The sequence below is a fragment of the Palaemon carinicauda genome, chromosome 16 (assembly GCF_036898095.1).
Source record: "Palaemon carinicauda isolate YSFRI2023 chromosome 16, ASM3689809v2, whole genome shotgun sequence".
NCBI lineage: Eukaryota > Metazoa > Arthropoda > Malacostraca > Decapoda > Palaemonidae > Palaemon > Palaemon carinicauda.
The window spans coordinates 125,188,044-125,203,043 of NC_090740.1; the positions used below are offsets into that span (position 1 = coordinate 125,188,044).

General features: G+C 34.9%; 1 protein-coding gene across 7 annotated transcripts in view; it reads right to left on the reverse strand.

Annotated features, from left to right (window-relative positions):
• LOC137655857 (sodium/potassium/calcium exchanger Nckx30C-like) overlaps positions 1-15,000 on the reverse strand; it is a 705,766-nt gene that overhangs the window by 42,520 nt on the left and 648,246 nt on the right. For 6 of the 7 annotated variants that reach the window (XM_068390052.1, XM_068390051.1, XM_068390050.1 and 3 more), the window contains one exon: positions 5,353-5,777. In XM_068390052.1, coding sequence (XP_068246153.1) covers positions 5,353-5,777 — 425 coding nt within the window. The remainder of the gene's footprint in view (positions 1-5,352; positions 5,778-15,000) is intronic. The other variant, XM_068390053.1, reaches the window with a different exon arrangement.

Below are 15,000 nucleotides of genomic sequence, written 5' to 3' on the forward strand. Positions count from 1 at the left end.
GTTTTTGTGACCATTATCTAAAGATGGATCTTTCAGATCTCTTCCAGTATAGAATCCGTCCTGTATTTTTGATAAGAATAGATAAAAACCGATTGGTCAAGAGTTTTTGTGACCATTATCTAAAGAGGGATCTTTCAGATCTCTTCCAGTTGAGAATCCGTCCTGTATCTTTGATAAGAATAGATAAAAACCGATTGGTCAAGAGTTTTTGTGACCATTATCTAAAGAGGGATCTTTCAGATCTCTTCCAGTATAGAATCCGTCCTGTATTTTTGATAAGAATAGATAAAAACCGATTGGTCAAGAGTTTTTGTGACCATTATCTAAAGAGGGATCTTTCAGATCTCTTCCAGTTGAGAATCCGTCCTGTATCTTTGATAAGAATAGATAAAAACCGATTTGTCAAGAGTTTTTGTGACCATTATCTAAAGAGGGATCTTTCAGATCTCTTCCAGTATAGAATCCGTCCTGTATCTTTGATAAGAATAGATAAAAACCGATTGGTCAAGAGTTTTTGTGACCATTATCTAAAGAGGGATCTTTCAGATCTCTTCCAGTTGAGAATCCGTCCTGTATCTTTGATAAGAATAGATAAAAACCGATTGGTCAAGAGTTTTTGTGACCATTATCTAAAGAGGGATCTTTCAGATCTCTTCCAGTATAGAATCCGTCCTGTATTTTTGATAAGAATAGATAAAAACCGATTGGTCAAGAGTTTTTGTGACCATTATCTAAAGAGGGATCTTTCAGATCTCTTCCAGTTGAGAATCCGTCCTGTATCTTTGATAAGAATAGATAAAAACCGATTGGTCAAGAGTTTTTGTGACCATTATCTAAAGAGGGATCTTTCAGATCTCTTCCAGTATAGAATCCGTCCTGTATTTTTGATAAGAATAGATAAAAACCGATTGGTCAAGAGTTTTTGTGACCATTATCTAAAGAGGGATCTTTCAGATCTCTTCCAGTTGAGAATCCGTCCTGTATCTTTGATAAGAATAGATAAAAACCGATTGGTCAAGAGTTTTTGTGACCATTATCTAAAGAGGGATCTTTCAGATCTCTTCCAGTATAGAATCCGTCCTGTATTTTTGATAAGAATAGATAAAAACCGATTGGTCAAGAGTTTTTGTGACCATTATCTAAAGAGGGATCTTTCAGATCTCTTCCAGTTGAGAATCCGTCCTGTATCTTTGATAAGAATAGATAAAAACCGATTGGTCAAGAGTTTTTGTGACCATTATCTAAAGAGGGATCTTTCAGATCTCTTCCAGTATAGAATCCGTCCTGTATTTTTGATAAGAATAGATAAAAACCGATTGGTCAAGAGTTTTTGTGACCATTATCTAAAGAGGGATCTTTCAGATCTCTTCCAGTTGAGAATCCGTCCTGTATCTTTGATAAGAATAGATAAAAACCGATTGGTCAAGAGTTTTTGTGACCATTATCTAAAGAGGGATCTTTCAGATCTCTTCCAGTATAGAATCCGTCCTGTATCTTTGATAAGAATAGATAAAAACCGATTGGTCAAGAGTTTTTGTGACCATTATCTAAAGAGGGATCTTTCAGATCTCTTCCAGTTGAGAATCCGTCCTGTATCTTTGATAAGAATAGATAAAAACCGATTGGTCAAGAGTTTTTGTGACCATTATCTAAAGAGGGATCTTTCAGATCTCTTCCAGTTGAGAATCCGTCCTGTATCTTTGATAAGAATAGATAAAAACCGATTTGTCAAGAGTTTTTGTGACCATTATCTAAAGAGGGATCTTTCAGATCTCTTCCAGTTGAGAATCCGTCCTGTATCTTTGATAAGAATAGATAAAAACCGATTGGTCAAGAGTTTTTGTGACCATTATCTAAAGAGGGATCTTTCAGATCTCTTCCAGTATAGAATCCGTCCTGTATCTTTGATAAGAATAGATAAAAACCGATTGGTCAAGAGTTTTTGTGACCATTATCTAAAGAGGGATCTTTCAGATCTCTTCCAGTATAGAATCCGTCCTGTATCTTTGATAAGAATAGATAAAAACCGATTGGTCAAGAGTTTTTGTGACCATTATCTAAAGAGGGATCTTTCAGATCTCTTCCAGTTGAGAATCCGTCCTGTATCTTTGATATGAATAGATAAAAACCGATTGCTCAAGAGTTTTTGTGACCATTATCTAAAGAGGGATCTTTCAGATCTCTTCCAGTATAGAATCCGTCCTGTATCTTTGATAAGAATAGATAAAAACCGATTGGTCAAGAGTTTTTGTGACCATTATCTAAAGAGGGATCTTTCAGATCTCTTCCAGTATAGAATCCGTCCTGTATCTTTGATAAGAATAGATAAAAACCGATTGGTCAAGAGTTTTTGTGACCATTATCTAAAGATGGATCTTTCAGATCTCTTCCAGTATAGAATCCGTCCTGTATCTTTGATAAGAATAGATAAAAACCGATTGGTCAAGAGTTTTTGTGACCATTATCTAAAGAGGGATCTTTCAGATCTCTTCCAGTTGAGAATCCGTCCTGTATCTTTGATATGAATAGATAAAAACCGATTGCTCAAGAGTTTTTGTGACCATTATCTAAAGAGGGATCTTTCAGATCTCTTCCAGTATAGAATCCGTCCTGTATCTTTGATAAGAATAGATAAAAACCGATTGGTCAAGAGTTTTTGTGACCATTATCTAAAGAGGGATCTTTCAGATCTCTTCCAGTATAGAATCCGTCCTGTATCTTTGATAAGAATAGATAAAAACCGATTGGTCAAGAGTTTTTGTGACCATTATCTAAAGAGGGATCTTTCAGATCTCTTCCAGTTGAGAATCCGTCCTGTATCTTTGATAAGAATAGATAAAAACCGATTGGTCAAGAGTTTTTGTGACCATTATCTAAAGAGGGATCTTTCAGATCTCTTCCAGTTGAGAATCCGTCCTGTATCTTTGATAAGAATAGATAAAAACCGATTGGTCAAGAGTTTTTGTGACCATTATCTAAAGAGGGATCTTTCAGATCTATTTCTGGTTTGAATCAGTTCCATATCTTTGATAAGAATAGATAAAAATGGATTAAAAAATCGTTTTTGTGACCATTATTTAAAGATGGATCTTTCAGATCATTTCCAGTTGAGAATTAACCCTGTATCTTTGATATTAATAGGAAAACCCGATTGTTAAAGATTTTTTGTGACCATTACCGCAAGATGGGTCTTTCAGATCATTTCCAGTTGAGAATCAACCCTGTATCTTTGATAAGAATAGATAAAACTCGATTGTTAAAGAGTTTTTTTTTTTTTGTGACCATTATCTAAAGATGGATCTTTCAGATCTGTTACTGTTGAGAATAAACAGTGTGTGTTTGATAGTAATTGATAAAACCCGATTGTTAAAGGGTTTTTGTGACCATTATCTAAAGATTGATCTATTAGATCTATTAGGTCTATTGCTGTTGAGAAACGGCCCTGTGTCTCTGATAAGAATAGTTGAAAACCGATGGTTCAAGAGTTTTTATGACCATTATCTAAAGATGAATCTTTCAGATGGATTGGTGTTTGGAATCGGCCTTGTATCTTTGATAAGAATAGGTAAAAAACAATCATAAATTGCATTTTTATGTCGAAAGTTTCGTGCAGAGCATTTCTTCTTTAGACCTCTCAGATTTTAGGGAAAATTGTTATAGAAATGAAAATGTCCCCACAAATGACTATATTTGACTTAACTTTCTAACTTGCTGTCAGTTAATTGGATTCATCTTATCAGTATGATATTATTTGTTTATTGAAGTTTATTTCTGTTTTCTTCGTTCTATCATTTCTTTTTTGGCACATTGCTTCTAGCCAGGTCATTGACCTCCTAAGTAGTTCCTTTAGTGTTATAAGTCTTGGAGAACGATGATGAAGTTACTTTGGTCTGGGGACAAATATATTTATACCTAGGGTCATCCAGGTTTTCTCAGAATTCTGGACAGTCGAAATCAAAGCATATTTTCATTAAGATGATTACACATGCCAAATTTTTCAAGGCTTTTTAAATTCATACTTTCATGCAAACTTTAATATTCACCAATTCTTTTCGTAACCGTTTTGAATGATTTACATATCAGTAAATAGTGAGTGGTTTAATTTTTTACAAAAAGTACATTTATTGCTAATTAATTCATCAGGGTTTTAAAAAGGCAAATTAAAAGTGTATGTTGGACTAATCTTGTTCTCAAATACTTTGCACATGCTCAGGGTTAGAATTTTGTTTAGGTAATTAAAAGGGAAAAAAAAAAAAAAACATAAATATATAACCTGGTGGTTGGCGTCGCAACTAAGCTGGGATCTTTGAAAAGCTTTATCTTCATATTACAAAAGGGATGTTAATTTCACTCTTTCCTTAAGAGTGTTTCTTGATTTAACATTTACTCATTCAAGATACAAATTCATATCACGTTTTCTTTCGGACAAATCCTGTTTTCTATGAGCGCGAAAAAACATGTAAGATATGTAATAAGAAAAAAATTCTTTATTTCATCTCATAAGTTGGAAGTTTCTTATTGGGGGTTTTCGAACAACAACGGTTTTTTTAATAGTACCCGTCTTTTAAAGGATGTTTATTTTATTCATATTTTAAGAGTGATAATTCCTAATTCAAAGCTGATTCAACGTCTTCTGACATAAGGCATGATAGAGAATAATAGATTTGAATATGCAAACGCAAGAAATGATCTAAATGGGTTTTGTCCTGAATGATTGAGAATTAGTTTTTTTTTTCTTTTGAGTTCTGATCATTGAATTTCCCAAAATTTACAAGTATTCTGAGAAGAGAAAGGGACATGGACAAAGTGGACAAGTAAGAAATGGCTCTGCGGAAATGGTGCACATTTAAAAAGAATGACAACGTGGGAATAAAAACGTGAGGCAGGTGTGATGCGCCGGAGGGAAGGGAAGGGAAGGGAAAGGAAGGGAAGGTAAGGGAAGGAAGGAAGTAAGGAGAAGAGATGGGAAGGGTAGGAAAGGGAAGGGAAGGGAAGGGAAGGGAAGGAAGGAAGGAAGGAGAAGAGATGGGAAGGGTAGGAAAGGGAAGGGAAGGGAAGGGAAGGGAAGGGAAGGAAGGAAGGAAGGAGAAGAGATGGGAAGGGTAGGAAAGGGAAGGGAAGGGAAGGGAAGGGAAGGAAAGGAAAGGGAATAGAAGGGAAAAGAAGGGAAGGGAAGGGAAGGGAAGGGAGGAGAGTCCTGGTAGCGAGGCTAATCTGGACGTCCCAACCTTTGAGGGAGTGGGAGTGACAGAGAGCACAAGAGCGAGGGTGTCTGAGAGCAGGCGAGAGGGTGATGAATGCAACCCCCAAAAGGGGCGCTGTCCTAGGGAAGGGATATCGGCACAGCCTTACCGCGGGGGGAGTGACGGCAGCCTCCGCATCGTTGGCCTCAGGGGCTGCAGCATGGAGGACTACCGGCGTCACGCCGTTGTTGTCGCCGTTCTGTGGAGAGGGACCCTTGGGAGGGATCTTGCGCACAGAGTTGGTGCCATAACTCACATTGTTAGCTACGGAGTTGTTCTCGGACTGGAGGTCGCCGTTGGTATGCGGACCACTATGCGATGCCGCGTCGGAGGACCCGAGGGAGTCGACGTGTGTCACTTCCGTGCCCTGCGACGACCGGCCACTTACGTGCGACTGATTGTCAGGGCGGGCGTCCGGGGTGAGGCCGTCCGAGCGGTAGGTCTCCACGCGGCCGTTCTGGGGCTTGGTGGCGTCCAGCAGAACCTTGAGGGAGGCGATGGCGTGCAGCTGGGTCGCCTTCTCGTCCACCTTACCTGGAAGCAAGAAAAGAATTCAGTCATAGGGCGGCCATCTGCGATAGGAAATCTGGGAATTATATTTCGTTTCTTAAGATTACTATATCAAATTATAATTTATGGTTGAGTGACTAGAAAATCCGTGTATTCTAATTCATTTCTTAAAAAAGATTACTATATCGAAAAATAATTTATGGTTGTGACTAGACAATCTGTGTATTTTAATTCATTTCTTAAAAAGATTACTATATCAAAAATTAGTTTATGGTTTCGTGACTATTGATGATCTGAATTACGTTATACTCTAAAGACATGTAATTAATTGAGTTATAATAGCGAGATAATGATTAATGTTAATGACGGAAATAACAAAAAAAATAGCTCTGATAAAACTTAATTTTAACATTGTATCTTCCTGGTTGTTATAAAACAAAAATAGAACTTGAAATTCTAAAATAATTCTACCAAGTTTTTGTTTTGCCAATGCCAATTTAGGTTGATTTATTTTTCTTGTTTCTATATATTAATGCTGAAAAATATTCCGAATAACCAATGGCAATCAATCAGGCATCTCTTGAAATTTTCAATTTTACAAATATTTTTATTTTTATGAACACATTATCTTAACAGTAATGGTATGTCATTTTGAACAAAGCACATCAGTATATTTTTACAGAAGAGTCAAAGTTATTTGAGTATGCTCACATATACTGGTAAACGTGATTTCAATTCAACTTGAATAGCTATGTTCTTATTATACAGACTGAATATATTTGCAACTTATACAAAAGTTCTTAGTTGATTAATGTTGTATTATTCAATTGAACTTGTGAAGTCAAATTTGGTTTTCATTTTGAAATACTTATCATGCAAAGGGAACATCCATCAATCTCTGCTTATCTTTTATATTTGAGTAAAGCACTTATATGACTCTACATCCATTGTTTGATTTTTATCTGAGGGATGATTTCAGGGACGATCTAGTGAAACGAAAAATGACAAAAGCAACTTTGTTTAAGCGGCCTTATATGAACTAACCACGAAGAGTATTTCTTTTTTTTATGCGATGCCAGCATAAAGATTTAATGAACGCGAGTCTTACATAGATATCAAGATCTGTTTCCGTGTATTGAAGTTTTCTAGTGACAGACTAAGTTCATTAACCTTCTGAAAGAGTGTTGTATCAACAGAGCAGTTCCTGGAGTTGTGTGAGTTTTCTTACCTAGAAATTTTTGTAAATGAATAAACGAGTATGTACTTAGCACTTGCTCAATCTGTGTTATCCCGAGCCATTGAAAAATCTCTTTGATTAAACAGGACTGAAAGAAACAGCGGATCTTGGAATGAAATAAATCCTGGAAAGTACTTTGCACACAAAATGATTTCCTTGTTACGTGAGCTGTCGTAATTTTTGTTGTTGTAGTTGGAGCTATCAATTCTTTTCGTTTTACAGTCGGAGTCATCAACATTTTATTTCTTCTAGCTTGAGTTATCAAACTTTTGTGATTCTGAAATGTTTTATTTTGTTGTTGCTTAGGATAACATACGAATTTTATACCTATTCTGGGTGGTTCTCTACAGTTCGTCCAATCTTCTAGGAGAAGGTTTTTGCTAGAAATTCAATGTTGATTGATTGTGTCTTTATAGTTTCAATCTGAGTAAGGAAGATGAGATCTGAATGAGTTATATAAGATTAACAGGAATCAGGAGACGTTTATACTTACTTTCCTCAAGATTTACAGAGCAACGTAGGGAGAAATTCTAAACATATATTCCAGCCACTAGTGCATATATATATATATATATATATATATATATATATATATGTATATATATACATATATATATGTATATATATACATATATATATATATATATATTTTATATATACATATATATATAAAATATATATATATATATATATATATATATATAATATATATATATATATATATATATATATATATATATATATATATATATATACATATACATACATATGATAAGTTAGGGAGTTTGACACATGCATACAAAACAGTTAAAAAGATTATGCTATGACCAATGGAATTTCTATAATGGAGACTACGTTTCCTCACTCCCTGCATGCACACAAAACGTCGACCTTCGAGTTACTAGCTGGAGTATTTTAGAATAAAGCCAGTTAAATGGTATAGTTAGGTTAGAAAGAGTTTATAAGGGATACGGTTGAAGAGATAGGAACACAGTATAAATGGGAAATAGTTGAGCAGGTCCTTTTACAATCTTTAGTGACCACTTAGTGTCTCTTATAGTCAAGTCCATGTACACCATCTTTCATTCAGACATTACTCCATGCCTTACTTTAAAGGAAATTCATATTAATTATTTCTTTTTTTTTATTATAAACTCTTGTGGTAGATCTTTCTAATATACTTGTTATTGTGTATTGTTTTATTTTATCAATTATGATTAGATTTTGTTTTCAACGTCATGGATATTTTTAAACTTGTTTGTTTAAAAGAATTAACTTAGTCGTACCTACTTAACCCAACATAACATAAGTGCCCCGTGATATGCCTTTTCAGTGAAGAACCAGAACAGGACCTTAATAAAGACACTAACTGCAGTGCAAAGAAATTGTAATGACTCGGCTACATCGAAACAGATAACTGATGATCTAAGTAGTTGGTTCCCCAACATCAATGACTATAAATACCATTGGTATTTCTACAGGAAAATTACCTTGATCTAAAAATGGTCTAATCGTAAAAAAAAAGAAAAAATGTGGTTTACACCTTACGCCACCCTTCTAAGGGAAGTTATGCCCTTTCTAATGACTATTTTCTCGTTGCCAACAATAAGAAACAAGATATATATATATATATATATATATATATATATATATATATATATGTATATATATATATATATATATATATATATATATATATATTTATATATATATATACATATATATATATATATATATTTATATATATATATATATATATATATATGTATATGTATATATATATATATATATATATATATATATATATATATATATATATATATATATATTTTCATTTACATGTTCATATGATCCTGTCCGATCCCAGTTGTAACCCAGAAGTTTTCCCACCTCTAAACGGTTTATAGCAATTGTTAGGGTCAAGTTAAATGGTGTGGACCTAGCAAACTTACCAATATGTACCTGATATTTTGTTTGAAGGTTGGATTGCTATGGCATTATCCTTTCAAAGAAAATGCTGTATGGTTATAAATATACATAAATATATACATATATATATATATATATGTATATATATATAAATAAATAAATATATATATATATATATATATATATATATATATATATATATATATATATATATATATATATATATATGAAATAGATATCAGTTCACCAAAACGTTTAACTGGGCTCCACAGGGCACTGGAACCATTGGAAGACCCAAGCCTACATGGCTGAGGACTATGAAGCGTGAAGTATGAGATGTATTGATCTAAAAGCTCAAGTTAGAAATGACTGGCGAAACCTAACCGAGGCCCTTTGCATCAATAAGGCGTAGGAGGAGATTATGATGATATATCAGCCAGAAAGCAGAACTTTTTGCTCCGTAAAAATAGATATGAGAAAAGAGGCCAAATTAGTGATTCAGTTAGTGATATTAAACGTCGTTCAGGAGGGAGAACCTCCGATATTACATCAGACGTTCTCATGAAGAGAGATTCTCCCTTCAAGCAGTAACCCCCTCCTCTCTCATCTGCCTTACGCCAGCCACGTTTTTCCTCAAGGTGCGTGTTAATATATCAATTTTCCCATTTTTTATTGTGAATGTTTAATTTCAATTTATCCCTGATATTAGAGGCCATAATTTTATCGATAAGTACCATTATAAATCTTTAGAAATTAGTGTATATATGTATTCATGGATGTATGTAACACATTGAATGAATTTCCTTTATTATTTATAGAGAAAATGGTTTTAGGATACGAGCATTTTAGGATACAAGCTCGTTCCCAGTAAGAATTAAACGTGTAAACCGAGGGAATACTGTATATATATATATATATATATATATATATATATATATATATATATATATATATATATATATATATATATATATATATTCATTTATATATCTTTACATATATATGTATATATTTATTTATATATACATATGTATATGTATATACGCTTATTTTCAAGTATAGCTGAAGCATGATAAACGTGTCTACACTTATGGAGCAAATACAGAGTAATGTAATTATGTTTGATAATCAATGGAGAAAAATCTAGAAATAACCTGTAATTCTTTAATGAACTGAGCATGACCTCGACCTAAATGTCATCATGAGAATTAAATGTTCTTTCGACGATGACTTCTCCAATTGTACGTTTGACTTATATCTAACCGCAGGGAGCACTGTAATCTAATCTACGAAATCTTCTCCATGTTTCATCTGTTTTATCATTAAGAAACATATAAAGAAGCATATTCATTGCTCATGCAGATTTTAATATTAAAGACAGACAGACATAGGTTGAATTATTTTTCAAGAGTTAGCGTTTTTATTAGTTTTTTTTTTTTTTTTTTTTTTTTTTTTTTTTTGAATTGAAGAGGAGATAAATCTGAAATTCCATATAAAGATGTGATTTTTTGACCAAATAGATTTTTTTTGACATTTCATTTATTCTGAGCTGTGGATAGAATTCCTGTTCAATATTCATGCCTGTAGTAAACCTTATCCAAAATACATAAACGTAAAATTATTTTGAATCTAAAAACAGATGAACAATTATAATCGTTACATAACCTTGAATTGCTCTCATAACTTCAGAGATTCCCTCCGGATTTGCCAACTTTTCCCTTTGCAAATTTTCATGGCAATTTTTTTCTCATATTCTTCTTATGGCATATTGCCATTTTTCCCAATTATTGGCGAAATGAATTCTGCTCCAATTTCGTCTGTTGGTCCAAATTCTCTCCGGTCTGAGGGTTTAGTCAAATATACACTGTGGATGGAAATTGATGCTCTAGGAACTGACTTGAAGACAACTGAATACTTGGGACGACCTATATATGATATTATTTTTTGTTAATCGATGGGGTACAGTCTTGCATGAAGTATTGAGCTTAAGTAGGATTAAAGAAAAAAATGTGCTAAATAAAGAAACTTATATAGAAGGGGATTTGTGGAGAACTGAATAACAGTCTATTTGCATAAGAGATTAGAATTTACTATGGAAAAAAAAAATTAAAAAGTTTTTACAAATTAATGTAAATAGAACAATGTTTATTTCATAAATCTTTCATAAATCGTCTTGGTAATAAACGTCAAACTTTATTTTTTTTTTTTATTTTCTTGATAAAGGGTAAACAAACAATGGAAGTTGTCCTGGTAAATATATGAAATGGACTGAGGCACAAGGCAGGAAAAGAAAATGAAGTTAAAACTGGAAATAGAGCAGAAAACATTCTATTTGCCATTTTATGGTCAATAAAGTCGGATTTTCATTGAACAAATTCCAGAACAAATTCCAGAATTACCCTTGCAGCTATAGATTTTCTCTTGATTTATTGATATTTTATAATTAAAGAAAGGAAACTAAGATGTTGTATACTCTGATATCCCTCGAGATACTACAGAATGTTAATACCAGCAATTCAAGATTATAATTTCATCTCTCCCTTGATCTGACACTAATATAGACATGCTCTCTCTCTCTCTCTCTCTCTCTCTCTCTCTCTCTCTCTCTCTCTCTCTCTCTCTCTGTGATATCAGCATCGCACTCAGCTAACAACCTTGAAGATCCGGGTTTAGGGCTCGGACTGGACGAGGTAGAACAGATAAGCTCGTTCCTAAAACTTCACCTTAGCAACAAATTAGGTACGTAGCTGTTGGCCAGCCATTTTGAGTCGCAACTGGTAGAAAAGAGAGAAAGGGTCTAAAAAGAAGTAGAAACTGACGTCTGTCTCTCTCCATTGAAGCACTTGTACTGTATACCATCAGAACATGAGCACCTCAACGAGACAATTCTCATCCTGCAGGGTTGAAACCACCCAAAAGATACTCTCTCTCTCTCTCTCTCTCTCTCTCTCTCTCTCTCTCTCTGTATTGTCTATTTTCCACCTCTGACACAGTTATCAATCCCTTGTGATTTTCGCTTTACTTTCTAGTGCTTTATCGTATTATTCCATACCAAAGGATTACGTCATTGACTTTGATCTTCACAGGCGAATGAAGACTACCGGCAGACAGGCAGGCGTTTCTCTTTGAAGGAAGAGTTTACTAAGGAACTTGCGTCTTTGTCTTCCAAACTCATTTCGAACAAAGGTTCTTTATCTTTCACCTTAAGAGCTCTGGCTGGCCCAACCGCCCTCTAAGCATAGAGCTTTTGATGCCTCTTTCTGTTAGTTTGATGTTCACAGAGATAGAATAAAACCAGTATCTGAGAGAGAGAGAGAGAGAGAGAGAGAGAGAGAGAGAGAGAGAGAGAGAGAGAGAGAGAGAGAGAGACTGCATACAGTAAGTAAAAAGGAAGGAGAAAGAGAGTGCGATGATGTTCAAGAAGAAAATAGGATGGGGGAAGACCTGTATGGCAATACAAAACTAGAGGGGCACTCAGTAGAGAGTAGACCTCCGCTGCGTCAGCTTATTTCTCGACCTTTTACTCGTCCTTGACCTTGACCTTGATCTTTGACCTCAACATGCATTAATTGTCGTTGATTTTCATACACAAATGTGAACTAAATTTGAAGTCTCTGTGACAACGATGTCCAAACTTACGGCTGATTACTTGAATTGGACATTTTGCTTGACCGTGACCATGACCTTTTACCTTGACCTTCCAAAATTTAATCAATTCCAGCTTTTTATATAGCAGTTCATCCCTATAAGTTTCATTACTCTACTATTATAATTGTGGTCAGGAAGCCGTTCACAAAAAAAAAAAAAACACGCACAGACAGGGGCGAAAACATAACTTCCTTTGAACTTCGTTGGCGGAGGTAATTACCGCATGAGGTTTCCAAGCTATCGTATAGGATTTGTCAGGGTTAAGATTCATGTTCTTATCAGTGAGTCTGGGTTCAGTACCTTCAAGCTGTTTTCAAGTAGTTTCGAGTTACTAGAGCTATTTCTAGAGCTCAACATTTCTAGACTTTTCTCATTGACATGCTATGATCGACGCTGCCAAGCTGTTAGAGATGCTTCCAAAATTATACGTTTCGGGTTATTGTTCTGTTGATTATTTGTAGGTTGTCAAAACTGTTTCCAGAACTCAAGATTTCCAGACTTTGCATATTGAAAGCTAGGTTCCGTACTTTCAAACTACCGTATCTGTTTTTAGAACTCAATATCTATAATATTCGTATTAATTGTTATCATCTGTAATCCCGACTTTAGGATTTTTTTTTTTTAGCTTTCTTCGTTGATTTCAACCTGCCAGAACTGTTTCTACATTATTAAAAACGTAATTTTCATTGGGAATTCTCCGTAAAATATATACTTTTCTCAACCGTATTTCAGTAAAATACAGGCGACCGTAATTTATACCTTACTTTTTTTATCTTTCAATGGTTGGTGACCGTAATATCACTCTACGTCAATATATCCGTTTTTTAAAATGGTAAAAATCCTGGAATAAATATTGCCAGGCATTTACCGTTTTTTAATGCTAATAATTGAAATATTTCCTAATTGTCTGCTATATTCAGTACTGCCAAGTGGCCAGGGTAGTTTATAAAGTTCAAAATTTCCAACGTCTTAGGCTGTTCATGAATGGCAGAGGCAAGGGACAGTGACATTGCCCTATCGAGCAGGAAAATGCCTTAGAGAGTGACCATATATACTTATGATCAGCGCCCACCCCTCTCTTCTCGTTCTATTTCATGTTCAATACATTCAAATTGATAGAACTATTTTCCAGCTCACGATTTATGTTCTTTTTTTATTTATTGTTGTTCTTGTTGTTGCAGATTGCAAGGGCCAGACACCGGCTCTGGCACACTTGCGGCCCGTAGCAGTTTTATTGATTGCCATTTTAATTGTGTTTTAACTACAAGCGCTGTTTTCAGAGATCATAATTTCTTGTCGGTTTTTATCGCTATATTTAAAGGTAAAGGTGTCTGATTTTTCAATGCCCACCAAAACGTCAGCCGAGAAAGCCCAACACCCCCACTGTAGTGCATAGCCACAGCAGTGGCCTCCCCAGTAAACACACTCTTAAAAATTGCCCTAAAAACGATACAAATCCTGGAATAAATGTTCCCAGGCATTTACCGTTTCAAAAACGGATATATTGACGTTAAAGAGTGATATTACGGTCAGGAACCCGTGAAAGATAATAGCAAAGTATTGTAAAAATTACGGTCGCCCGTATTTCTGAAAATACGTCTGAAAACCGTATATTTATACGGAGAAGTTCCTATTAAAATTACAGTTTTTATTAACAGTGTCGGTTAAACTCACGGTCCCGGTCTGGGATCGATCTGGTGCCTTGCGAATGCAAGGCGAACACGTTACCCCTGTACTAGCCAGGAGTTCAGAGGTTTATCTTTAGCTCAAAATTTAATCTTCCCAAGAACCGTTTTTCAGAGCCTTAATTTTGTACGCTCGTTGTTCACTAAGGGCAGTATCATATTTGCTAGAATTCCACACCTCCAGAATCAGAATTTAAGACTGATCAGTTTCAACGGATTATTTCACACATTCGTACAGATTATTATTATTATTACTATCCAAGCTACAACCTTAGTTGGAAAAGCAAGATGCTATAAGCCCAGGGGCTCCAACAGGGAAAAATAGCCCAGTGAGGAAAGGAAATAAGGAAATAAATTAATAAAGAGAACAAATTAACAATAAATCATTCTAAAAAAAGTAACAACGTCAAAACAGACATGTCATATATAAACTATTAACAATATCAAAAACAAATATGTCATAAATAAACTATAAAAAGACTCATGTCCGCCTGGTCAACAAGAAAGCATTTGCTCCAAATTTGAATGGCTTCATTAATCCCGATACACTTCACGGGAAGCTAAGGAGACATCGGTGTACCGGAATGAATGAAGCCAACTGTACCACAGTTATCTGGGAAGCAGGTGCAGGGTGTCTCTGTTTGGCAGAACCGGGCTAGGTTTTGTTGGTTGGCTTCGCCTGCCGGCCGGCCGATCTAGCTCGGACCTTCTAGCTCGGACCTTCTAGCTCGGACCTCGCTGACTGGCG